Below are 23292 nucleotides of genomic sequence, written 5' to 3' on the forward strand. Positions count from 1 at the left end.
GGGGTGCCAGGGGGACCCACCCCTGGCCAAGAGGATGCTGCGAGACCTGGCGACCGTCCTCTCGACCTGTGTCCGAGCCCTCTACACCCTGCAGGCACCCCCACCGGATCAGGGTTGCCTCGACAGGCTCTGCGGCCGGGACAGAGAGTACAACTGCTCCGTCGCCCTGCTCCAAGACCCCATGGAGTCCATCCGGGCGATGCTGTCCGCCGACGTCCTGGTCTCCACCGGCAGCTCGATGCCCGTGATCCCTGCAGCCATGTCGAGGTGGCTGGTCCACGTATCCTCTTTACCCAAGGACGGTGTGAGAGGCTCGTTCCCACTCCCCGACGACTTTTGGTGGGACGAATCGTTCGTGGTGAGGGCAGCGGGGGACGACACGAGAGGGAAGATGTGCGACAGGATCTCCAAACGGAGGAACAAGAGGGTGTGTGGGTGAAATCTATTTCAAATAAAATCGTCACAAATCAGAGTACTGGAAGATGTGCCTCTGGATGTCGAAGGTGATGGAGACGAATCTGTGCAGCTGGGCAATGAGGGGTTTGTCTAGTTCCGACAGGAGGCGGGAGGCGATGCACTGTTGGATGAGGTTGCAGATTTCGTCGAGTTTCTTGTATATCGATGGGTATTCATCCTTGCAATTGAGGGATTCCCTTGCGATCTCAAAGTCCTTGATGTCGTCAGAATGTTGGTTGAGGAAGTCAAGGGTGAAGGATAGGAGGACCTGGATCTCACCAATGTCTTGTTCGGTCAGGAGAGTGAGATCGATGTGGTCGCTGGTGAACTTGTCCCACTGCGATGACAATGCCTTAAAGATCATGCAGGCAATGCTATGCTTTGAGTCGAGCTCATTCTTTGGGCTCATGGCTTTGGCGGTGTGATGGTGGGATGGGGGATGGCGGAGGCGGTCGTTGGCTTGATTTTCTGGGGGACGGGTGAGTTTTTTTTCCGGTTTTGGACTCTGTTTTTTTGTGTTTCTGAAGGCAATCCGGAAGAAAACGTTTTTTTTTTGTTTGAGCGTCAGAGGAGACATCCGAACCATGCAGACGGAAGACTTCCCACTCGACATTGAGGAGTTCTCCTCTCCGGATGAGACGATGACGAGCGTGCCGTCGACCCAAGAGAAGCCTTCATCAAAGACAAGGAAGCCCTGCGTTCACGGGAGCGCACGATCGAAGTGCAAAGTGGCGGGATGCTACACGGGGAAGCTGTGCGAGCACAGGCGCAACCGATCGCTGTGCAAAGAGTGCGGGGGGTCCTCAATATGCTCGCACGGCCGCATCCGAGCTATATGCAGGGAGTGCGGGGGGGCCTCAATATGCCCACACGGCCGTATCCGATCATACTGCAAGGAGTGCGGGGGGGCCTCAATATGCCCACACGGCCGTATCCGATCATACTGCAAGGAGTGCAAGGGGGGCTCTATATGCCCGCACAACCGGTCGGTGTGCAGGGAGTGCGGGGGGTCACAGGTCTGCCAACACGGCCGTCACCGGTACAGATGCAAGGAGTGCGGGGGGGGCAGCATCTGCGAGCACGGCCGGAGGCGTTCGAGGTGCAGGGAGTGCGTCGGGCAAGTGGTTGTGCAGACATACGCCCAGTGCATACAGGCGGAAGGTCCTGCGTGCTCACCCGACTCAAACGAGACGATGACGAGCGTGCCGTCGACGCAGGAGGAGCCTTTATCAAAGACAAGGAGGATCTGCGTTCACGGGAGTGCACGGTCGAGGTGCAAGGTGGCGGGATGCTACACGGGGACAAAGTGTGAGCACAAGCGCAGGCGATCCATATGCAAGGAGTGCGGGGGGGGCAGCATCTGCGAGCACGGCCGGAGGCGATCACAATGCAAGGAGTGTGGGGGAGGCAGCAGATGCCCCCACGGCCGTCTGCGATCGGTGTGCAAGGAGTGCGGGGGGTCCTGCATATGCGTGCATGCCCGCGCACGATCCAATTGCAAGGAGTGCGGCGGGGGCAGCATCTGCGAGCACGGCCGTATCCGAGTCACATGCAGGGAGTGTGGGGGGTCGCAGGTCTGCCAACACGGCCGCCAGCGGTCTGGATGCAGGGAGTGCGGGGGGCGGCACGTATGCGAGCACGGGCGGAGGCGATCGTACTGCAAGGAGTGCGGGGGGGTTTCTATATGCCCGCACAAGCGTATCCGAGCTACATGCAAGGAGTGTGGAGGGTCACAGGTCTGCCGACACGGCCGGAGGCGGTCGGTGTGCAGGGAATGTGGTGGGGGCAGCATCTGCGAGCACGGGCGGGAGCGGGCGGTGTGCAAGGAGTGCGGGGGGTCCCAAATATGCGAGCACGGGCGGAGGCGGTCGAAGTGCAGGGAGTGCGGAGGGGAAGTGGTTGTGGAGACATACGCCCAGGTCATGCAGGCGCAAGGCCCTGTGTCGTCTTCCGAGGACTTCCCTCCTGACATTGAGGAGTTCTCCTCCTCACACGAGGCGATGGCGAGCGTGCCGTCGACCCATGAGGAGCCTCCATCAAAGAGAAGGAAGATCTGCGTTCACGGGGGGCAGGGAGGATGTGCGGGCACAAGCGGCAGAGATCGGAAGGCAGGGTGTGCGGAGGGGGCGGGGTGATCAGCATCTGCGTTCCAGGGACAGTAGAGAGGCGCCTCTGTCCTCAAGTAAAGACAGAGTTCCGATATATGTTTGATAAAAAAACACTTTTTGTACTAGAGTACGGGAGGGAGTCGGGGGCGGGTGGCAGCAGTGGAGGTTTCGGAGTATGCAGCATCGAGGCAGGCAAGCCGGGGGCTGCCGCGCCGTGCTGGCGCTGTTCTGCATGACGCAATCGGCCATGTTCTGGTTCCTGACCAGGGATCTGAACTCGGAAGGCCTGTCGAACAGCACGGGGGTTCTCGAGGGCGTGGACGGGGGCGATTCCTCGACGGGGGCGCTGGTCGAGACGTTCAGGCGAGGATCGTGGGAACATCGCGAGAACTCGACTGTGGGCATCGCGAAGGCGAGATATGTAGACACGGGATCGTGCGGGTCCAGCTTTGGAGGGTGCCTTGAGTGGCTTGGGGAGGAGGTGTGGCACTGGAACCCGGGGCACGGTGGGAACGCGGGGCTGATCCGGAACTGGACGGAGAGGGCGGCTTGGCACTGGGGTGCAGGGGGGGAGGGGCTTGCGGGGCTGTTCCCCGAGAAGGTCATCGGGGACATCGGGGTGTCGAGGAACAAGGAGTACAGGTCGTTCTCCGCGCTGTTCAAGCGGGGAGGTACGTGCAAGCCGCGGAGGAGCTGTCGAGCCATGGTCCACGCGACGGGGTGACCGGGAGGAAGAGGGAGGCGTGGCCGGGGGTGGGGTGCTGCGGGGGGTGCTGGTGTACGGCAACGGGGACCTGCAGGCGGGAGGGGTGTACCTGCGGGCCGGGGGCTGCATGGTGGGCGGGCAGCGTCAGTCGGTTTCGGGGGAGGCCATGAGGGGTCTTCCGCGGCATGAGTGCGTGGTGGTGATATCTCACGAGGGGCCAGGGGTACTTCCACTTCATGGGGGAGGGTCTGGTGCGGTTGGCGCTGGCGAAGGAGTTCCTGGAGTTTGGAGGGGCCGTCCGGGTGCGGGAGGGATGCGGCGGTGCATGCGTTTGAGGCGCACTCGGGGTTCGTGACGGAGCTGGTTGGCTACTTTGGGCTCTCGAGGGTGGTGGACGGGAGTGTTTTCGCGACGAGGCTGATCTTTCCTCAGCCGACGGATTGTGGGAACCCGTCGTTTGTGAGCCTCCAGGTTCTGAGGAGGTCGCTGGTGGGTGGGGCGCTTGGCGGGGGTGGCTTGAGGCGGGTTGGCAATGTCAGCAGGGGGCGGCGAAGTGCAGGATCCTGCTGGTGAGGAGGGTTTCACACAGGAGATCTGTGAGGAACCACGACGACCTGTTGAGGGCGATGGGTTCATTCCCTTGCGAGACGGTGGTGGAGGATGGGAGTTCGACGGTTGGGAGGCAGCTGAGGTCCTTCCGTGATGCGGATCTGGTGGTGGCCCCGCACGGTGCCGGTCTGACGAACGTGGTGGTGTGCAGGGAGGGGTTGGGGTGGTGGAGTTGTTGGTGGAGGGCGGGGATGTGAACCTCTGTTACCTTTCGATGTCGGTGAAGCTTTTGTTGAGGTACGTCGGTCTGATGATGGCTGGGTCGAGGCCGGACAGTCCGATGACGGCGAGCATCCCCCTGGTGCTTTCTACGGTCCGCGGGGTGCTGGGGAGGGTCATGGGGCTTGATGCCGGCTGAGTTTTTTGTGTTCCGAGGTCATTGTGTTTGGATTTGGTATTTAAACGTCAAAATGGAGTCCGTGGTCAATTGCGGGTTTGTGGTGAGATGTCGGTTTCGACCGAGAAGCGTTGCTGCGCGAGGTGTGGGACGGAGAAGACGATCCAGGACGAGCTCGACCGGATGAAGGAGTATGTCAACGTTGGCGAACGCAGAGGGACATTTGAGAGAAAGGAGTTGAAGAGCGCAAAGAAGAGAAGGAAGGGTGGTGGAGAGGGCGGGGCGGAGGAGGGGAAAAGGCGGAGGATTGATGCTTTGGTGACGGAGGGGTCTGCCGTGGTGCCGAAGAGACAGGCGGGGTCAAGGGATAGCGGGATGCCCTTGGTTCTGAGGTCCCTGCCTCCAGTGGGGTTGTTGACGAGGGATGAGCTGGCGTCGTTCTTCAAGATCCCGCGGGGTCCTGTGGGTTCAGCTGGTCCAAGGGATCCGAAGCGACTGGGAAATGTCGGGGGAGGGCAGGAGGTGATGAGTCAGGTTTCGTCGGTGTCATCAAACGCTAGGCAGGGTATTAGGAGGGGTGGGGAGGGGTTGAACTCGGGGGCGGTTGTGGAGGTGGCGCCCGCTCCAGCGGTGTCGGGCGGTGTTGACAGGGACGTGGGGGCTGGCAGAGTGTCGCCGAGCAGCGAAGTGGGGTTGAGCGGTGTTGACAGGGTGGAAGAGGTTTGGAGAAGGTCAAATGATGGGAACGGCGGTGGGAATGGAGGAAGAACGGAGGGTGCGATGGATTCGAGGGACGAGGACATGTCGAGGTGGCTCGACAACATGTCTATCAAGTCGGGCACGAAATCGTCCGAGAGGGACAGGCGAGAGCTGAAGAGGGTGACCTCATTGCAGGTCGGGGTGGAGGAGGATTTCGAGCGGAAGTTCTTTGCCTTCTGGGATGCTTTCATGGAGATGTTGATGGGAGTGGTGAGGAGCGGCGGCGAGATGCCACAGCACAGCGATTGGGAGCAGTATGCGGAGGCGTACCGCGAGAGCCTTGGCGACCTGTCTGACAGGCTGGATGGCCTTGAGCGCGAGATCCAAGGGTACGCAGGGCTTCAAGTCCTGTACAGGCTGGACGGTCTGAGGATTGAGGAGCGGACGAGGGCCTTTGTGAACAGCCAGGTGTACCAGGACACGGGCAGGGCGCTCAGGGCGTTCTTTGGGGAGTGCCTTGGGATGCTGACGGGGTTCTGGGGGCCGGACGTGCTGAGGTTCGTGAAGAAGGTGCTGGTGCAGCTGAGTCTGCAGTACGTGCTCATGAAGCACATGAGGGGGTGGAGGAGGGGGGCGGACCTTGTCCGGTACCGGTCGAGCATGTACCTGAGGGCGAGGTACAACCTGATGGGTTTGGAGCTGCTCTTTGAGTCGAAGGTTTTCCGGGTTCTGTTTCCGGAGGTGAGCGTGGGCCAGCGTGTGATCGAGCAGGCCGAGTTCCAGAGGCAACACGCGAGGGTCCAGCAGTCGTTGGAGGTCGTGAAGAAGATGTATGGCAAAGTGTTTACGGGGTAGCCAGGGTTCCGGGGGGGTCTTTGTTTGTGTACCCGTGTGATATATATGCGGAAGTGGTTGAGGCTTTCCGTGAGATGAATTACATCCCGACGGAGATTGGCACGGAGGGTGGTGGGGAGGAACAGGGCGGGATAAGCGGGTGGAAAGGCGGGGTTGAGGTGGGTGAGGGGGATGACCTTCCTGCGCCGAGCCCATCGGCCCCAGAGCTGGTCCTGAACGACCAGACGTTCCTGGATCTCATGGAGAGCGTGCAAAGGAACACGCGGGGTCTGCAGGACTGCCTGACGTATAGCGAGGAGACGAGGAGGCAGTTGAAGAAGGTGACTTCGAGGCTGCACGAGCTTGTGGACAAGGTGGAGAGCATGCACCGGGAGCAGGTGGGTTGGCTCAAGGGGTGCAAGAGAGTGTGCAGGGAGTGCTGCGAGGATTACCTCGAGAAGCTTGGGGAGAGGGCTTCGTTGGTGCATCGGGACATCGAGGATGGGAGGAAGGTGACGAGGCGGGTGTTGAAGGGTAGATCGGGGCATGAGGGGGGTGTGACCGAAGCCCTGGAAGAGGCCCAGATGAACATCCTGGATCTGATCGAGGGGTTGGTGGACCTCAGGAAGGGCAGGGGTGACATCGGGGTCAAGTTGACTTGCTGAGATTTTTGAATAGATAAAGCAGCAATTCCTATTTGCGTGGGCAATCTGCATGAAAGCCTCTTATCGGGACAGCCTGTGCCGTCATTGCAGTAGACATGGGGGGAAGGGGGGGCACACGGGGAGGACAGGGTCGATCGTGTCGCACGCCGTGGCCACCGGGGTCGGGGCTGGGGTTGGTGCGGGGTTGACGGCGGGTGCTTCGTATGGGCTGTCGAGGCTTGCAAGGGGGTTGGGTGAGTGACGGAGTTCTCTGTGTGCTGTTTTCCTGGGTATCTCACGCTCCTCGCAGGCAGGCGAGAGGGTGACGATGGCTCGGAGATTGACGTAGAGGAATCGACGAAGGATCTATTGTTGCAGTTGCTGAACAGCGTTGAAGAGATGAAGGAAGATATCAAACGGATTGCAGATGACAAACACACCGCTCAGGCAGCCGCACCCACTGCATCAGACACGGGCGCGGTGTAGAGCCTTCGCTGGGCGCTTTTTCATTAGAGTTCTTTGACTTTTTTAAAAACTGGTTCATGGAATACGGTCTCTGCATTCACAAGGGTTCTGCTCCTGCTGGCATAGAGTGTCGGAAAGGGTATGCAGGCGGGGGCAAACGTGCACGAGGTGCTCGAGCATGGGCGGGACGCCCTTTACTTGATACCTCTCGGGGAAGTGGTGCAGGCAGAGCTCAAAGAAGCGGAGGTACTTGAGCACCTCGGGGTGGGAGAGTGCCTCGGTGGTAGAGACCAAGTTGCCCAGGCAGAGCCTCACTTGGTGGCAGTCGGGGTCGGCCCAACCACCGTTTGTGACCACAACGAAGTTGACCCAGACCAAGTGTGCATCGCTATGGTCGAAAGCGAGGCAGCCGGCTTCCCTGAGGTCCTTGACGCTGGTGTCGTCGATCAGGCTGTCTGGGCGGCGGATGACTACCTTCTTGAAGGCGATGACGAGTTCGGCGGCCTTTGCGATGCTCCTGAGCAGGTTGGTCATGCTGCAGGTGGGTTCGAGGGATGGGTCAGATTCGGAGCAGGCAGGGCAGGGGCAGAGCTCGTCCATTTGTCCATGGAGGATGATTTTCTGCAGCTCCTTGGTGTTGCACAGCGCCCTGAAGGCTGCATGACGGATCGTCTCGAGATGATCCTTGAGGTCTGGAGCATGGGTGGAGTGCAACGGCATGGCACGGGGATCAAGGGTGGCTTGCAGCGATGGGGAGTCAAATCCCGGTTGTGTCTTTTTTGTTTGGTTTTGAGTTTTTTTTCTTTGGATCGGTCTGAGCGAGAGTTGGGTCTTTTTTCTGTTGCTTTTTTCTTTCTGTGTCGGATCCCCATTCCCCAGTGACTGGTCGATCGGGGTTCTGCGGCCCGCCGGATCGTTACACGTGAACGTTTGTCTTTTTTTTCCCCTTTGGTCCGGTGCTGATTGCGGCAGATGGACGGTACATCGCGACGGGAGGGAGAGGGGAGGAGGGAGGTTGCCGAGCAGGCGGCAGGGCGCGCAGGAGGGTCCGAGTCTGTCATGGGAGGTGATGCTCGGTGTTTTCTTGGTGGGTTGGGGGGTGAATTTCTGGGTGTGGGTTGTCTGGAGGCGATGTTTTCAGGTTTGTGTTGGGTTGACCGAAGGAATCAGGGATGCTTGGGGCTGGAGGCGCGGGGGGGGTTGTGGGGGCTGCTGCTGCGAGCGGGGTGAACAAGAAGAGGCTGGAGATGAGCTTGTTCGCGGCTGCGCTTCAACGGGATCAGCTCAAGGCTTTGAAGAAAAAGGCCCGTGAGGAGAGCAAGGGAAGGAGGGGGTGCGAGGGGGGTCATAGCAAAGGGGTTGAGGACAAGGTGAGCCTGATTTGTCTCTTTGAATATTGGTTATCGAGAGTCTGTGTGATTCATGCGGCAGGTGAAGCGTCTCGGGATGCCCCCGTTTCGCCGAGCGAGCATCTCGTCAACATCGAGAGGATGATCGATCGGGTCGTTTTTTGTGGTGATGGGTTCGATGGGGGCTGAGGGGATGTTGGATGACTCAGGACGCGGTGGAGATCGAGCAGAGGCATCATCTAGAGGCTCTCTGGCGGGATGGCTACGTGGTGGTGAAGATGAAGGTCAGTCGATTTCTCTTGTTTTGTTTGCGTGCATGCCGTGCGCGGGGGTCTGAGGTGTTCTTGGTTGGGGGTCGGAAGGATGTGATGCACGGGACGAGTGCGCACGAATTCGTCACCCGGAGGCTGGCGGAGCTGTTCCACAGGAAGGCGGGGAGGACGTTGGTTGCGGATCTCGACAGGGAGGGTCTCGTGAAGATATTCCGGGATGCCAATCAAGGTGTTGGAGGGGAGAGGGGCTTCAACATGCTTTTCCAGAAGATCGACGACTGTGAGCGCGGGGTCCGCTCCGAGCGGGAGAGGGCGATCGCGACAGTGTGAGGGGGTTGGCTTCTTGCTGGGGGTGCCGAGTGATGGTTGGGTCGGGCAGGTACGACTACCACAAACGGAAGGTGCTGGACGGCTTCCTGCCAGACATGATGAGGAACGTGCTTCTACAGACGATCCCGCTGCTGCATGCCCTGGGGATGAACTTCCTGCTCAAGTCCTCGGTGATGTGCAGCAAGCCGGGCTGTGGGTACCAGGACTACCACTTCGACCTCCCTCCGGATTTGCAGGGGAGGGCGTCGGACATGTCGGTGATCGTGCCGATGTTCGAGGGGTGCAAGCTCAGGGTCGTGGCGGGCTCGCACCGGGCTGCGGAGGCGGACATGCGCGGGGGGTTTGAGGGGTTCCTGGAGGGGAGGGAGGGGAGGCTCGCCAGGGAGCTGGTGGAGGCAGGGGCCTGCGTGCGGGACGTGGATGTGAGGGTTGGGGAGTGCATCGTGTTCCTCGCGCACGTCGTACATTCGGGGTCGTCATACGAGCGGGTGAGCAATCGCTTTGTTGGGTGTTGTGGGGGCGGCCTGTTGATTTGTGTGCTCGGAATGGAAGGAGAACTTCCGCTGCCACTTTGCGCTGTCCAGTGGGATCAAGGTGATCCGGGACCAAGTGATGTCCGTGTCTACGTGTTTGAAGGAGTTCTACAAGCTGGACACCGACACGATGGTGATGCGTGAGCCTGAGGAAGGTGATTGTGATTGTTGGGCTATCGGTCGGACACTTTTGTCAAAGACTGACTTTTTGTTTTCTTTGTCACTTTGTCACTTTGTCGCTGCAGTTGTTGGGAAGAGGAGGAGAAAGGGGGCCCAAGCGCTCTGGGGTGGATTGAGGCAACAGGAAGAGAAGAGACAAGTGAGGAAGGAGCAAGGCGAGGGGTACTCTTGGATTTGTTTTGTTTGATTTCGTTTGAAAAAATAGAACTGCCGGTTCTGTTCACGAGGAGACGCCGTGCTCCACGGGGGGCACCCTGTCCGCCGTGGCTTTGGTCGGAGTGGGGCAAGGGTCTTTGAAGTCCTTCCAATCGATGGATTCCAAGATCCGCGATGGGGAGTAGCGGAATATGTTTGGGTTCTTCGGTCTCAAGGGGATGGGGTGATGGATGGGCAGGGGTGAGGTGTCGGTGTTGTTTGATTCGGTCGGTTTTTCTTTCAGATCGGGGGGCTTCTCCTGTGTACGGTCGGCCCTTGGGTTGGAGGTCTGGTTTTCGAAGGAGATGGATATTGAAGCTTTCAGGATCGGCCTGTTGTGCCGGCCCGGTGGCAGGGAGTGGTTGTGTGTCATCACCTCGATGTCGAGTCTCGTGTCATGCCCGAGCTCGGCGGTGTAGAGTTTGATTGAATCGGTGGCACGGGGGATTGGGTTGTGGAGGTGGATCAGTGAGACGACGACGATGGGGTTGATGTTGGCAATGGAGGCGTGGGGGGCATCGGGTTGGGTGGGGTTTGGTTTTCCCGCGCATATATTGTCGTGGGTCGCGTGATGTCCATAGTACACATCGGTGTGTCTGGGGGATTCCATGCGGCATCACGGGAGGTTGGGTGGTCCCTGCGTCTTGGGGATGAGGGGATCGACGGGATCGGAGGGATCGGAGGGATCGGAGGGATCGAAGCTTGGGGTGAAGAGTGAGGTAGTGGGGCCAGGGCGTGCTGTCGTGTCGCGGTTCTTCAACAGGGTGAGGAGGCGGTGGGTGTACACGTCCGCGCGGTTCAAGGGCAGCAAGTGGAATGGGAGGATGGCGCCTAGGGTGCTTCTGTCTGTGGTTGTGCCGATGGTGCATCGGGGGAGGGGTTTGTGTTGGGCGTCGGCGTCGGCGTCGGCGTTGGCCTTGGCAGTTGAAGGGTTCGCACCACCCTGAGGTCGCTGAGCGGCAAGTGTGCATATATGAACCCGTGGCCAAGGAGGCAGTTTTTCGCATTGCGCATGCAAGGGAGGGAGGGTTCGTTCCTATGTGCCCGATGCGGAAGGGGGTACCTTGGCTACCTGGAGGAATACCTGGAACAATTGAGGCTTGGCCAGGACGACGACTCTGATTTCGAGGATGGCATATTCAACATCGTTTTCAAGATGGAGAACGAGTCCAACGCGGAAGACCTTGGGAGGATCGTCTCGCAGTCGGAATCTCTGGTACTGCAGAAGTTGGTGAAGGAGTTCCGAGTCCAGAAGCGGGTTTCGAGGTCGGAGTCCTTCATGGCCGAGATGCAGGGTGTCCTAGGAGAGCCGAGATTCTGGTGGACGGTGAACATATTCAGGAGGGTGAGGAGGTATCTTGAGCTGTCTCTGTTGGTGCGGGGGTTCAACGCGCTGCCGGAGGGGCTGCTTGACTGGGTCGATCAACTTGCCGAATGGCACGACGTTTTGAGATGGAGTCGTGTTTTTGGGAGAACGAGTGTACCGATGGTGCTGTTGCGGCAAGCCCTTGACACATTGAGATCTCGTCGGAGCAGGGACCTCCTGCAGGGCTGGAGTGCCAGTGTGGCTCACAGCGACGATGTGTTGAGGAGGGCTGTGATGAGTTTCTTCGCGTGGGGCTCGAAGTATGTCAAGAACATCGAGAGGTACTGGGTCTCGTACAGGTAGCAAGTCACAATGATGTTTGATATAAATGAATTATGTTTTTCACCGGGGATTGTTGTATGAATCTTGCTCGAGGTGGGTCGGGAGGGGCGTCGGGGGGGAACATTGTTTTGTGCGGCCGATGCGGCAGGAGGTTCGTGAACGGCTTGAACGAGGCGCTAGGGCAGCTGAGAAATGGTAGATTTGATGACCGATCGTTCGAGGGCGGGCTGTGGAAACTCGTGTTCAAGATGGAGCAACTGGACACTGGGGAGGATGATAGGAAGAGGATCGTTGCTGCCTCCGAGTCCCTGGTGCTGGAGAAGATCGACGAGGAGTCGCGCATACAGGGCGGAATGGCAATGATGGGACGGGATGCCTTGAGGACTCTGATGGGAAAATCCCTGCGAACTCAGGGCATTGTCCATAAGATCAACGTGCTCAAGACTATCAAGAGGTACCTGGTGCTGGCGATCACTGTGCGGCAGCTTGAAGCGTTGCCTGAGGGGCTGCTCAGGTGGGTGGATGACCTGAGTAACTGGTACGACCATGTCAAAGTGGGCCTTCTGGGACAGGTTGCGGTTCCGAGCGGGGCACTGGAACGGTCAATCATTCGCCTGAACTCCGAGAGGGAGAGGCAACGATTGGATTCTTGGGTGAATGGGGGCGAAGGAAACCTCGTCTTGAAGAGGGCTGTTTGGGAGCTATATCGTTTGGGAGAGGTGTTCCTTGGGAACATCAAGCGCTCTGTTTGATTGGGGAGACTCTTTCGATCTCTCTCTTTTTCTCTTTCGTTTCAATCTTTTTTATGTTTTTGATTACACCTGGAAATCTGAACCTTTTTTTTTGGGACGCGATGTGAACGACATGCGGTGGGCCCGATTGGTACATCAGTCGAGGGGGTTTTCCGAGGGGTTGTGCGAGGGAGTTATGAGGATGACGGACCTGGCGAGGGCGTGCGGGGTGATGATCGAGTGGGAGCATGCGAGGAGGGACGAGGAGATGAGGGAGATGAGGGAGGAATTTGATGCTTCGAGGAAGGTGGAGAGGCAGGCGATGTTCTGGATGATCTACAACACGAAGAGGCTGACGAGGATCTGGAGGAGCATGAAGGACGGGTGCCATGAGAGGCTCTTGGGGTGCCATTCGTGCCATGGGGGCAGTGGGGGCAGTGGGGGCAGTGGGGGCAGTGGTGGCTCAGGGGCGGACTTGTGGTCGGACCAGTGCTATGCGAGCCGGAGGCTGAAGTGGGTTGCTGCGATGACGGGGGTGGACTTTGGCATGGTGGAGTTCGACAAGAGCCTTTACTGCGAGGACATGAAGAGGTTGTCTTCGGTGATGGATGTGGAGCACGACGTCGTCTTCGTGACGGTGGGGTCGAGCGAGGGGGAGGCGACGGTGAGGAAGGGCTTCTTCGCGTACGGGAGGAAGCTTCTCAGGGAGGATGGTTTGGAGGAGGAGGGTGCGAAGAGGCTCAAGGAGTTCTTCAGGAGGGTGATGCATGTGGCCTGTGTGCTCATGCAGGAGGATGAGTGCGGGACAGTGGCGGACTGGTTCTACTTCCTGAGGTGATAATTCTTTGCTTCTTTTGGTCTGCTTTTGGAAAGTTTTGTTGGGATGGCTTTTGAACTGGGGTCAGAATCCGGGGCAGAGGTCGGGGCATGCGGTCTTGTCCGGGCAGACCGAGCAGGTGCTTGGGTTGAAGCGGTAGAGGCCCTGGTTGCAGAGGCACGCGTCGACGCCGACGCCATTCTGGACAGGCACGGAGTTCTGGGGGCATGGGTACTTGTTGGCCTTGTAGCAGTAGTACCCAAGCTCGCAGGCCCTGCAGACGCGGTCGTGTGTGGTGTTGCAGGGAGAGACCTGGGGGGATCAGTGCTCCTGGTCAGTTGCGGGTCAATGATCGAGGGTCGGGTGTGGGGTCACCTCATACTCGCTGGGGCCGCACTCGGTGCAGGTCTTGCAGGCGCGGTCGGTGGTGCCGTTGCCGCCTCCGCATGGCGAGGTCTCGAATGTGCCGTTGGGGCATTGGGTGCAGGGGCTGCAGGATATGTCGGAGGTAGAGGAGCAGGTGGCGTTCTGGTAGACTTCGGTGCCGTTGCATGACTGGGAGCAGGGGTAGCAGCCCCCCTTGATGTAGACGAAGCCAACGTTTGGGTCGCTGACGTCGACGATCCACGGGTCCTGGGTGGCACGGGGGCGGGTGTTAGCAAGGGATCATGGGCGGCGGGGTTTGCGGAGGTGCGAGGTGGGTTGGGTTTTACCAGGTAGCTGCTGTTGGGAAGCTGCATGACGCTGTAATAGTCACACCCAGAGTACGAGCAGGGGTATGTGGAGGGTTGGACGAGGAGACATCCGTGCTGCTGGAGGAAGGAGACGACGTGGTCGACGTTCTGCTGCCACGGGGAGGTGATGTCGAAGGTGCCGGTGGGGCTGACCGTGCCGGAGAAGACTTTGTACCCTATGCCTCCGATCACCACGTGGTTGCCACCCGAGAGGCCGGCATGCAGCAGGAGGCAGAGGAGGGCCAGGATGTTCTGCGCAAGGGGAGGTGTGAGTCCGATCCTGCGGATGCGGTACGGAAACATCGGGGTTCGCAGGCGTGGGTTGAAGGTGTGGACATATATAGGCGCTGTGCTCTGTCGGGGTTGGATTCCACAATCCGAGGGCATCAGATGTTCTGGGGCGGGCATGGTTTCGAGTGTTTTTTAGAAGAGAGAGAGAGGTAAACAAACAAAACCAAAGGCTTCATTTTGTTTTGTTTCATTGAAAAAAGAACAAAAAGGTTTGGGGTGCAGGGAGCCACGCGGGGCATTCGGGGAGGGGGCGGTGGACTGTGGCCCTGTCGCTGCCATGCCGATCACGGACGTGCTGGACACGCCTGCGTGGTTCGAGCACGAGATCTGGCCCAGAACGATGTACTTCCAGGCGCTGAGCACGTGCAAGAAGACGAGGAGGCTGGCAGAGGCGAGCATCCGGTGCCCCGGGAACCGGTGGGAGCTGAGCGTGAGGCTGAGGCCGGCGGTGGCTGGGGATGCTTCGAGGTGGATGAGGGGGATGGGTGTGATGTCGGATGCGGGGAGCTTCAGCATGACCATCGACCCCTCGCAAGTGGGGGAAGATGAGGGCTTCAGGGAGGCTCTGCTGAGGGTGTGCAGGTACCTCGAGCAGCCGTGCGTGAGGGGGCCGACGGAGCTGGTGGTGAGGCGTTCGATGGGGGATCCCGAGCTGTGGCCTATGCCGCTGACGGGGTACTGGAGGCTGAGGAGGCTGGACCTGGAGGCAATGACGGCCTGGGACGCCTGCGTGCTGAACGGCATCCTCTTCGAGAGCCGTTGGTGCCTTGAGGGGCTGAGGCTGGTGAACGTGCCGGACACGGGGAAGAGCAGGGTGGAGTCGATGGACGTCTTTCTGTTCGAGGGGCTGACGAGGCTGAGGAGTCTCTCGTTCCGCAGCCTGGAGCTATCCCAGAGCACGCGGGGGAAGCTTCTGTATGGGCTTCTGAGGCTGACGAGCCTGACGGAGCTTCATATCACCAACAACCTTTCGGTCCCGGAGAGGAAGGACGACCTGAGGGCGGTGGTGCAGAGGAACACCGGGCTGACGGACCTGGACCTGTCGAAGAACTGCCTGCAGAGCCTGTTCTGGCTCAGGGACGTCAAGTCGCTGAGGCACCTGAACGTCTCCAAGAATCCCCTCTACAACCTGAACCGGCAGGTCGGCACCACGTGCAGGTCCGTGTTCAAGGACCTGGTGACGCTGAGGATGGTGAAATGCCTTCTGAGCACGAGGACGCTGTACAAGCTGGTGGACCTGATGGCCTGTGTGAACGGGGACACGGTGGAGGTGATGGACTTTGCGCACAACGGTGCGCTGGAGCAGAACGACACGACGTACTGGCTCAGCCTCATGCTGGGGAGGTCGTTGACTGGTTTCACGAGGCTCGGGGTGATCCATAGCTTTGTCGCGCGGGGCGGGGTGGGGGACTGACCGGGTTGCCAGGAGCTCGGGCTGGATCACGTGGACATGCACTTTGCGGTGAGGGTGCAGTCGTGTGTTCTCTCGATTCTGGAGGGGTTCAGCATGAGGGAGCAACCGGGAAGGGTCACGGTGAGCTTTCAGGGGAATGGTTTCGACAGCGACCCGAGGTATATCAAGGATTTTTTTAATGCTTTCCCGAAGAATGTGATGATCTGCATCTAAACTCTAAAATGCTCTAACTGGCTCAATAATTCTCACTCCTCTGCATTCACTTGGGGCACACCCTTGGGCAGTAGCTCCCCTTGGGACAGAGGACGCAGCTGTTCTTGTCGTACCTGAAGTACCCCTCGTCGCAGTTGCACGCGTAGATGTTGCTCGAACCTGCGCTCGATGCAGAGTTGGACGGGCAGGCCCACATCATCCCGTTGGCGCACCAGTAATTCTGAGGGCAGGCCGCGCAGCTGGACAGGGAGGGCGAGCCCGGGTTGGTGGAGAAGGTGCCGTCGGGGCACGCCGTGCAACCGCTCGAGCCGGCCGTGGAGTAATGCCCAACCCCGCACTCAAAGCACCTCGTGGCCCCCGTCGTGTTCCCAAAGTACCCCGCTTGACAGGTCCTGCAGCTCTCAATCCCGGACCCACCCGTCATCCAGCCGTACGTGCCCAGGGGGCAGGGTGAGCACTGGGTTGAGCTCGACTTGTAGCTTCCAAGGCTGCACAACTCGCACTTCCCGGTGCCCATGTTGTAGATCTGGGATGAGTTGCAGGGGGCTACGCATAATCCATTCACCTCGATGAAGCCGGGCTGGCACTTGGTGCAGTAGCATTGGCTCGTGGAACCGATTGATGAATAAGGAGTCGTCGATGGGCAGGTAGAACAGGCGTCGATCTGCGCTACACTGATCGTCTCCATTGATGCTGAATAATATAAAGAAGTGAAGTCACTCGAGAACGCCAAGGCCACCGGTTGATAACTCGACACCATGATTGAATACACATTTCCATTGTTCAAATCCACAGATTTGATGCCTGTGTTACCAGCTTCTGTGATGAGAAGATTTTTGTAGTTTGGTGAAAACAAGATCTTCCGAGGAAAGTTGAGTAGAATCTGACTCGATTGAAGACTCGTCCCCTGCACATTCCCTGAGGTCCCTGGAGTCCCCAGGAATACACTTTCCACGAGGCTGCTCAACACGATCTTCTTGATGTAGTGCTGGTTGAAGCAAGAAACATAAGCCTCCGTACCGGCATCATTCATTATGATGTGATTGTCACCAATGCAGTTGTACAGCCTCGCAATCGTGGTCTTGGCATAAACGCCGTCGTAGTTGATTGTTGAAATGTACCCATTATATTCTAAGACATAAATTTTGTTCAGGGCCAAACTGTACGCAGCCGAAGTTGGTCTCTCAAACCTCGCAGAAGATCCCACGCCGTCAACTGTCGTGTTCGGTGGAGTCGGCGTACGTGGCTCACCAACTCTTGCAACCAGTGAGACCTGTCCAGTAGCATTCGGCATACTCATAATATCAACGAAGTGACCCGTCAAGTAAACCACCACCATGTTGGCCGCATCAATCTGCTTCAGGTCATTGGGTGCCGACGGGCTGGAGTCGTAGATTATGCGCGTGTCTCCATTTGTAACATTCATTTCTTTGACGGACGACCCCGAAAAATCACAAAAGTACAAAGCTGACCCAACAACAAACCCTCCCCGCAGTACACCAAATTTGGGAGGGTACTTCAGGATAAGGACCCCAGCTGCACCATTCCCACCTATTACTGTATTGCCAAATGCATCTGCTGAGCCACCCCCACCCCCCGAACCAGTATTCGCCGTTGCAGCACCCCCCGTTCTTGTAGCACCGGATACCGTATTTCTCCCAACACCACCGACGGTCACCCATACACCGTTCAACAAAGCCCCACCAGCCTCATTCAGCACCCCACCATTGTTACTCCAGGCACTACCAGCTCCACCCCCACCATAGACTTCGTCAGTGCCAGTGATAGAGATTACAATTGCATCACCCCCTCGACCGGCAGCCGTACCAACAAAGTAACTGCTCTCTCGACTCTGCCCAAGGTTGGAATTCCCACCAGGTGAGCCAATGCCTCCACCCCCACCAGACAGGATCGTGGTACCATCCCAATTTCCAGAACCTCCATTGTTCCCCGTACCATCCTGACCCACGGAAATCGAAAAATTGCCATTGGCACTTTGATGGACCGGCTGAAATCCAGCAGCACCACCACCACAACCCCCTGGCTTGGGCAATAGAAAGGTGCCACCATGAGCAATTCCATAACCACCCGCGCCACCGCCATATACTTTCTTCAACGTGGAACTACCCAAAGACAAGGTGGTGTCACCACCATTGGGTGGAGTGGCAGATGCAGCACCACCAGCCCCAACGCTAACAGTGTAAAGCTGCCCAGCTGCAAACGTGAAAACCCCACTCCAGTACGCACCAGCCCCTCCACCGCCACCATATCCACCACCTCCAGCTCCTCCACCACCAATCATAAACACCTCACACTCCGTATCCTGGGGAAACGAGAATGTATTGGTCCCCGTCGTGCTCGTGAACTTGTAGTAGTACTCCTCCTTCCCAGCGATCTGCGTCACGCTGGCCGCGCTCCCGGCGCTGGTGATGGTCGGGGCAGTGATCACAGAGCCGGGCGAAGGAGTCACGTCAACCAAGGTATAAGCGACATCCGTGGGGTTTCTCAAAGCAGTAACGTCTCCAACCCCGTAAAGGTTCTCCCCACAAGGCCCTGGAGCATCACAACCACTCTGCCGAAACCTGAAGATCACAGCGCCCGCGCTCCCGTCACCACCGTCAAGATTGGAAAGCGAGGAACTCCCGGCCCCACCACCAGACCCCGTATTCGCCTGCGCAACTGTCGGCCCGACAGTGTTGCCACCGCCGTCTCCACCAGCGCGGACCTTGACACCATTCAACAAGAAAGCCCCACCCCCAATCCCTGGTACGTTCCCACTACTCGGCCAAGCAGCCCCACCACCTCCACCACCATAAACCTCCTCTACCCCCACAAGAGTCACAACCAAACCATCACCACCATCACCAGCCACTACAGCAGTCGCCGAAGCGTTCAAGCCTCTACCACTGATTCCACCGCCTCCACCCCCGTTCAGAAAGGCCGTCGAACAAGTTCCACACTCGAAACCATAACCACCATCGTTGCCAAAACTGTCATACCCGACATCGATCGCAAAGCCTGGTGCGAACACCCGGAAAGTGCTGTCCATGTTCCCGTCATATCCGAAAGCACCGCCGCCACACCCTCCGCTAGCTCCTGCCGTCCCACCGGAGTTCGCCGAAGTGGAACTCCCGCCTCCAGCGCCACCACCTCGAACCCGCTTGACATAGCCGGATGCGCCCGAAAGCTGGATGTATGTGTCCCCTCCATTCCCTGGTGCGACATAAGGCGTGGTCTTCTTCCCACCATTCCCACCAGCACCCACCATGACATCATATGACTGCCCACCCTTCAACACAATAGTTCCATTCCAGAAGCCCCCTGCACCCCCGCCTCCACCTCCATTCTCACCACCACCTGCCCCTCCACCGATCATGAACACATCGCACACGGTATCCACCGGAAATGAGATAGAGCTGACACCCGCGCTTGTGAACTTGTAGTAATACTCATCGACTGCTCCAGACACAGGCTGTGGGGTTCCAAATGCCCCGTTCTCTAAGATCGAAGGAAAACTCAGAATTCCTTTCTGACCGTTCGAAGGCTTGTACGACGGCGCCACCGTCCCCGCCGGGCACTGCTGGCAGGAAGCCGTGGAGACGTCGTAGATTTGGTTCGCGGGGCATGCGGTTGGGTAGCAGGGGGTAGAGCTGCAGGAGCATTCGCCAGTGGAGCCAGCAGGTGCGTACGGGGCTGTCGAGGGGCACGCACTGCATGGTGTGTATTGAATGGCGATAAAGCCATGAGTACCATTTGCATCATACCCACCATCACCGACTCCGTTTGGTAGTCCGAAACCCACTGTAGCCCTTGCACCAGGTCCTATACCTCCAGACACACCACTCCCTCCCGGGATTTGTTGAATCAGGGTAACGTTTTGGTGACCCCAATATGAGGAACCTCCACCACCTCCATAATTTTCTCCACCATCCCATCCCGTACCACCACCTCCATACCATCCAGCACCACCTCCATCGCCCCAGTCGTTGGCATTGCCACCGTGAAACTTCCTTCCCGGATATCCATTTCCATCAGATGCGATTCCACCCACCCCGCCACCAAATTCTCCACCTCCTCCACCAGCCTTCACTCCATTTGACCCACCGTCCCTGCCAAGTCCATCTACCCACAACAAACCGTCTCCACCGCCTCCGCCTGGCATTTGAGCATGATCCGTGGACGTGCCATAACCCGATATGTAACCCCCGCCTCCGCCTCCACTACCAGCGATCACGAATGGAACCGACAACGATGATATGTTACTACTGGACAGCCATTGCACACTTTCAAAAATGCCACTGAGACCACCACCACCACCACCACCAACACGTTGTACAGAAGAATAAATCCCAGCATTTCCGTCGCCACCACCAATCCATGCCCTCAGAACAACAAGGTCGCTTGAACGGAGACCTCCCTGACCCACAAGCAATTGCAATACCTGTCCAGGTTGTACTTTTATCATGCACTGCACATATCCACCACCGCCACCGCCGTACAAAACATCTTTATGGTCTCCGCCAGCACCCCCTGCTCCCCAAATATACGCCGTGATCTCAGTGACACCCAAGGGAACAGTCCAGTTTTGTAAAGTACCTGTATACGAAAATGTCTCCGTCACCACACTACCCTTGGGATCATAATACATATTTTCTGGGCAAGTGTTCACAGCCTGACAACCGCCATCCCCGTACATATCCGTGGACCCCGCCGCCGCCACAGTCCCTGCCCCACACGCGCTGCACGTCCCGCTGCCTATAGAGTACGCCTGGTCCGCACCGCAAGGCGTCTGGAAGCATGGCACCGCCTTGCAGTAGCACTCGTTCGTGGAATTAGGCGGAGAGTACGGCCGCGAGCTGGGGCACGCAGAACAGTCCTTCAGCTTCAGGATCACAACGCCGGAACCGCCGGCGGCGCCGGCGTACGCAGTGCCATCGGATGCATAGGTTCCGCTGCCACCACCCCCACCGGTACCCACCGTGCCAGCAACCGCATTCCCACCCGTTGCATACGCGGAATTGCCGCCACCGCCTGACCCACCGAGGCCTCCCGAGGTGCATGACGCATCGCTACCACCACCCCCACCACCCGCGTAAAGAATCGACACCCCTGTTATCGAAAATGGCATTCCTGGTCCACCCTCACCACAGTACGTGCCCGTGGCATCGGTTCCGACCCCACCGGCCCCACCGCCGCCTCCTCCGTTGTAATTGGTTGTCGAACAGCTCCCGCCGTTGTTTCCGTATCCCCCACTTGCAGAGGAAGGCTGTAGTCCTAAACCACCATTGTTTGAAGGCGCATTTCGTTGGGTACCGCCCCCTGAACCACCATTCAAACCAACAATCGACTGCCCGGTTGCATCATTGGCCGTGCCACCCCCACCACCGCCAATCGCAACGTAACCCCCAAAGTATGAATTCTGTCCATCAACACCATTGTTTCCAGCGTTCCCAGAAACCAGCGCACCCCCCGTCCCACCCAACCCAACCGCCACCACATAACTGCCGGCCTTCACATGCACGCCCTCCTGGTAGATCAACCCTCCAGCACCACCCCCAGCCCCAATCCTCCAACCGCCACCTCCTCCACCGCCAACCACCAGCATGTCCAGCACCACATCCTCGGGAAAGTCCACCACATACCTCGTCTGGGCACTCGTCTCATCGCTCACAAACTTCAGCACCGTCCCGTCGCTGACCGTGGTCACAGCCGGATTCCCAATCATCGCCACGTAGCTCGTAGACACCGCGTACGTGTTCACAGGGCACGCGCTCGGCACGTCGCAGCTCTGGTTGTTCGCGGGGCCGTAGTCCGGGCTGATCTTCCCCACGGGGCACGCCTTGCACATCCCGCTCGCGGAATCCCACTCCTGGTTCACGGGGCAGTTCTGCCCGGTGGGGTTCCAGCTGCAGGCGCAACCGTTCGTGACATTGTTCCCGTACGCCGAGGTCCCGGCCACGCACGCGGAGCAGCTGTTGTTGCCAGAGACGTACTCATTGGTGCCGCACACATCCTCGGTACCACAGAGGCACTCGTTCGTGGAGCCTGGTGGTGAGTATGGCCTTGCGGAGGGACACGATGTGCACAGATCCATTTGCACCGACTGCACCCACGAACTTGCATAACTTGTAACGTACAACTCAGTAAAGTCACCATTGTACGCCATACCAGCTGGATTATAAAGTTGTGCACTCAACGCAACCGCATTGTTTGCATAACCCCCGGTCCCCGAACCGACGACAAACGTCATCGACCAGTCAGATCGTCTTATCATCGCAATTCTATGACAACTCCAAACGGAGACAAAAAGATATTGTTCATCTGGTGAGAGGATAATGTATGCAGGGACGTTAAGCCCCGCCGCTGGCCCGACACCGCTCGAGCACGCTGCGTTTCCCGCTGTTCCGACCACAGTTCTCATTGACCCAGCATTGATATCTATCTCTACGATGACATGATTGCCTTGATTGGCTACATACAAAAAATTGTTGTCTTTAGTAATGACTAAGCCACTGGGACTGGAAAGTGGAGTTCCCGAGAAAGGGCTTGTGGTATTTCCCGAGATGAAATCCACAAACCGGATTTGATTGTTTGAGTAGTCACAGACGTACATCTTCGTCTCGTCGCCATGCAAAAACTTGAAATCCCAAATAGAACTGAAACGAGCCGTGGCCAAATTCCCTATCGCATTAGCCGTCCCAGCAGTAGATCCACACGTGCCGACGAGGGTTGAATAGACAGAATTCTTGTATTGCCTTATGCATCTTAAACTATCCAAGGAATAGATGATTGTATCTCCCGCCAAATTCACATAGATCCCACGAACAGTGGCCGCACCTGCCCCAGTGTCTGATACAACCGTTTGAACATAGTTCCCGCCATTCAACAAGATTGCACGCACGTGGCTTGGATAGTCACCGACGTACATGACGCCATTCCTGTAGAACAGGGGGACATTCAACCCGTTGAACTGAGCAGCCGCACCAAATCCATCCTGAACCGTCTTGCCAAGGACACCATTCCCTGCCACCAGCGCCACGTTCGAAAACTTCGGAGCCCCCGGACTCGCATAGCTCCCCGCCGCACACACACTCGCAGCATCGCACCCAGACCCACCGTTCGCCACCCCATACGCCGGACTTCCACGTAGTTTTTCAAGCATTGTGCACATTTGAGTCTCAACACGATCATGCCTGAACCACCGCTTCCACCGTTGTCACTGACATATCCTCCACCGCCCCCACCCCCAGTGCCTGGACTACCGTCTCCACCAGGCCCTGAGCTCAAGCTACTGCTTCCCGGTGAAATACCACCAGCACCACCAGGGCAAGTGCCTGTGTTGAGTTGATGACATGACCCGCCCCCGCCCCCACCCATACCTCCTGGGTGTCACACCTCGAAGATTCTCGAGTGGACCTTCAAGCGCAGTTCAATAAGAACTCACGTTGGATTTCTCTACTAAGAGGGAAAGCGGTGAAACAGAAGGAGATCTAACTCTCTTTTATTTCTTTCACACACACACACAAAACAAGACAAGACGATACACACAAAGACGTCTCAACAATCGTGGCACACACACGAAAGGGGAAGAGGACCACCTAGCTCTGACGAGTTTCATCCTTTTATAGCTTCGAGGAATGAGCCAGGGGTGCCGTCTCTTGGCTACAGAAAGGAGGGGTGTCCTGTTCTTGGAAGTTGACAAGCATCCCTTCTGACCTTCGAGAGGA

The 23292-nt window shown here is 58.1% G+C and overlaps 12 protein-coding genes across 12 annotated transcripts; 8 read left to right on the plus strand and 4 right to left on the minus strand.

Annotated features, from left to right (window-relative positions):
* Positions 1-460: 460 nt before the first annotated feature.
* GUITHDRAFT_121413 (hypothetical protein) lies at positions 461-865 on the minus strand (the record flags this gene model as incomplete). Its single annotated transcript, XM_005819331.1, has 1 exon — positions 461-865. One exon carries the CDS (start codon positions 863-865, stop codon positions 461-463), a length of 405 nt encoding a protein of 134 aa, XP_005819388.1.
* A 232-nt stretch (positions 866-1097) lies between these two features.
* On the plus strand, positions 1098-2591 carry GUITHDRAFT_158982 (hypothetical protein; the record flags this gene model as incomplete). Its single annotated transcript, XM_005819332.1, has 3 exons — positions 1098-1445; positions 1737-2351; positions 2376-2591. 3 exons carry the CDS (start codon positions 1098-1100, stop codon positions 2589-2591), a joined length of 1179 nt encoding a protein of 392 aa, XP_005819389.1.
* Positions 2592-2811: 220 nt separating this feature from the next.
* GUITHDRAFT_121414 (hypothetical protein) lies at positions 2812-4237 on the plus strand (the record flags this gene model as incomplete). Its single annotated transcript, XM_005819333.1, has 4 exons — positions 2812-3284; positions 3543-3759; positions 3810-3983; positions 4031-4237. 4 exons carry the CDS (start codon positions 2812-2814, stop codon positions 4235-4237), a joined length of 1071 nt encoding a protein of 356 aa, XP_005819390.1.
* Positions 4238-4324: 87 nt separating this feature from the next.
* On the plus strand, positions 4325-5770 carry GUITHDRAFT_121415 (hypothetical protein; the record flags this gene model as incomplete). The annotated part of the gene is made up of 1 exon (XM_005819334.1): positions 4325-5770. The coding sequence occupies one exon, from the start codon at positions 4325-4327 to the stop codon at positions 5768-5770; it is 1446 nt and encodes a 481-aa protein (XP_005819391.1).
* Positions 5771-5844: 74 nt separating this feature from the next.
* On the plus strand, positions 5845-6879 carry GUITHDRAFT_121416 (hypothetical protein; the record flags this gene model as incomplete). Its single annotated transcript, XM_005819335.1, has 3 exons — positions 5845-6385; positions 6543-6647; positions 6704-6879. The coding sequence occupies 3 exons, from the start codon at positions 5845-5847 to the stop codon at positions 6877-6879; spliced, it is 822 nt and encodes a 273-aa protein (XP_005819392.1).
* Positions 6880-6933: 54 nt separating this feature from the next.
* On the minus strand, positions 6934-7578 carry GUITHDRAFT_121417 (hypothetical protein; the record flags this gene model as incomplete). The annotated part of the gene is made up of 1 exon (XM_005819336.1): positions 6934-7578. The coding sequence occupies one exon, from the start codon at positions 7576-7578 to the stop codon at positions 6934-6936; it is 645 nt and encodes a 214-aa protein (XP_005819393.1).
* Positions 7579-8030: 452 nt separating this feature from the next.
* Positions 8031-9863, plus strand: GUITHDRAFT_121418 (hypothetical protein; the record flags this gene model as incomplete). Its single annotated transcript, XM_005819337.1, has 6 exons — positions 8031-8166; positions 8290-8360; positions 8417-8805; positions 8859-9297; positions 9362-9482; positions 9811-9863. The coding sequence occupies 6 exons, from the start codon at positions 8031-8033 to the stop codon at positions 9861-9863; spliced, it is 1209 nt and encodes a 402-aa protein (XP_005819394.1).
* Positions 9864-10288: 425 nt separating this feature from the next.
* GUITHDRAFT_121419 (hypothetical protein) lies at positions 10289-12117 on the plus strand (the record flags this gene model as incomplete). The annotated part of the gene is made up of 5 exons (XM_005819338.1): positions 10289-10431; positions 10481-10553; positions 10642-10776; positions 10826-11382; positions 11514-12117. The coding sequence occupies 5 exons, from the start codon at positions 10289-10291 to the stop codon at positions 12115-12117; spliced, it is 1512 nt and encodes a 503-aa protein (XP_005819395.1).
* A 175-nt stretch (positions 12118-12292) lies between these two features.
* On the plus strand, positions 12293-12934 carry GUITHDRAFT_121420 (hypothetical protein; the record flags this gene model as incomplete). The annotated part of the gene is made up of 1 exon (XM_005819339.1): positions 12293-12934. One exon carries the CDS (start codon positions 12293-12295, stop codon positions 12932-12934), a length of 642 nt encoding a protein of 213 aa, XP_005819396.1.
* Positions 12935-12997: 63 nt separating this feature from the next.
* On the minus strand, positions 12998-14055 carry GUITHDRAFT_121421 (hypothetical protein; the record flags this gene model as incomplete). The annotated part of the gene is made up of 3 exons (XM_005819340.1): positions 12998-13225; positions 13289-13546; positions 13627-14055. The coding sequence occupies 3 exons, from the start codon at positions 14053-14055 to the stop codon at positions 12998-13000; spliced, it is 915 nt and encodes a 304-aa protein (XP_005819397.1).
* A 160-nt stretch (positions 14056-14215) lies between these two features.
* GUITHDRAFT_121422 (hypothetical protein) lies at positions 14216-15565 on the plus strand (the record flags this gene model as incomplete). The annotated part of the gene is made up of 2 exons (XM_005819341.1): positions 14216-15310; positions 15365-15565. 2 exons carry the CDS (start codon positions 14216-14218, stop codon positions 15563-15565), a joined length of 1296 nt encoding a protein of 431 aa, XP_005819398.1.
* A 1159-nt stretch (positions 15566-16724) lies between these two features.
* Positions 16725-22604, minus strand: GUITHDRAFT_56088 (hypothetical protein; the record flags this gene model as incomplete). The annotated part of the gene is made up of 4 exons (XM_005819342.1): positions 16725-16780; positions 18695-18752; positions 21666-22083; positions 22528-22604. Coding segments are annotated over 4 exons (609 nt in total), but the record flags the coding sequence as incomplete, so codon positions are not given.
* Between the last annotated feature and the right edge of the window lie 688 nt (positions 22605-23292).

Source organism: Guillardia theta (assembly GCF_000315625.1).
Source record: "Guillardia theta CCMP2712 unplaced genomic scaffold GUITHscaffold_229, whole genome shotgun sequence".
In the NCBI taxonomy this organism is placed as follows: domain Eukaryota; class Cryptophyceae; order Pyrenomonadales; family Geminigeraceae; genus Guillardia; species Guillardia theta.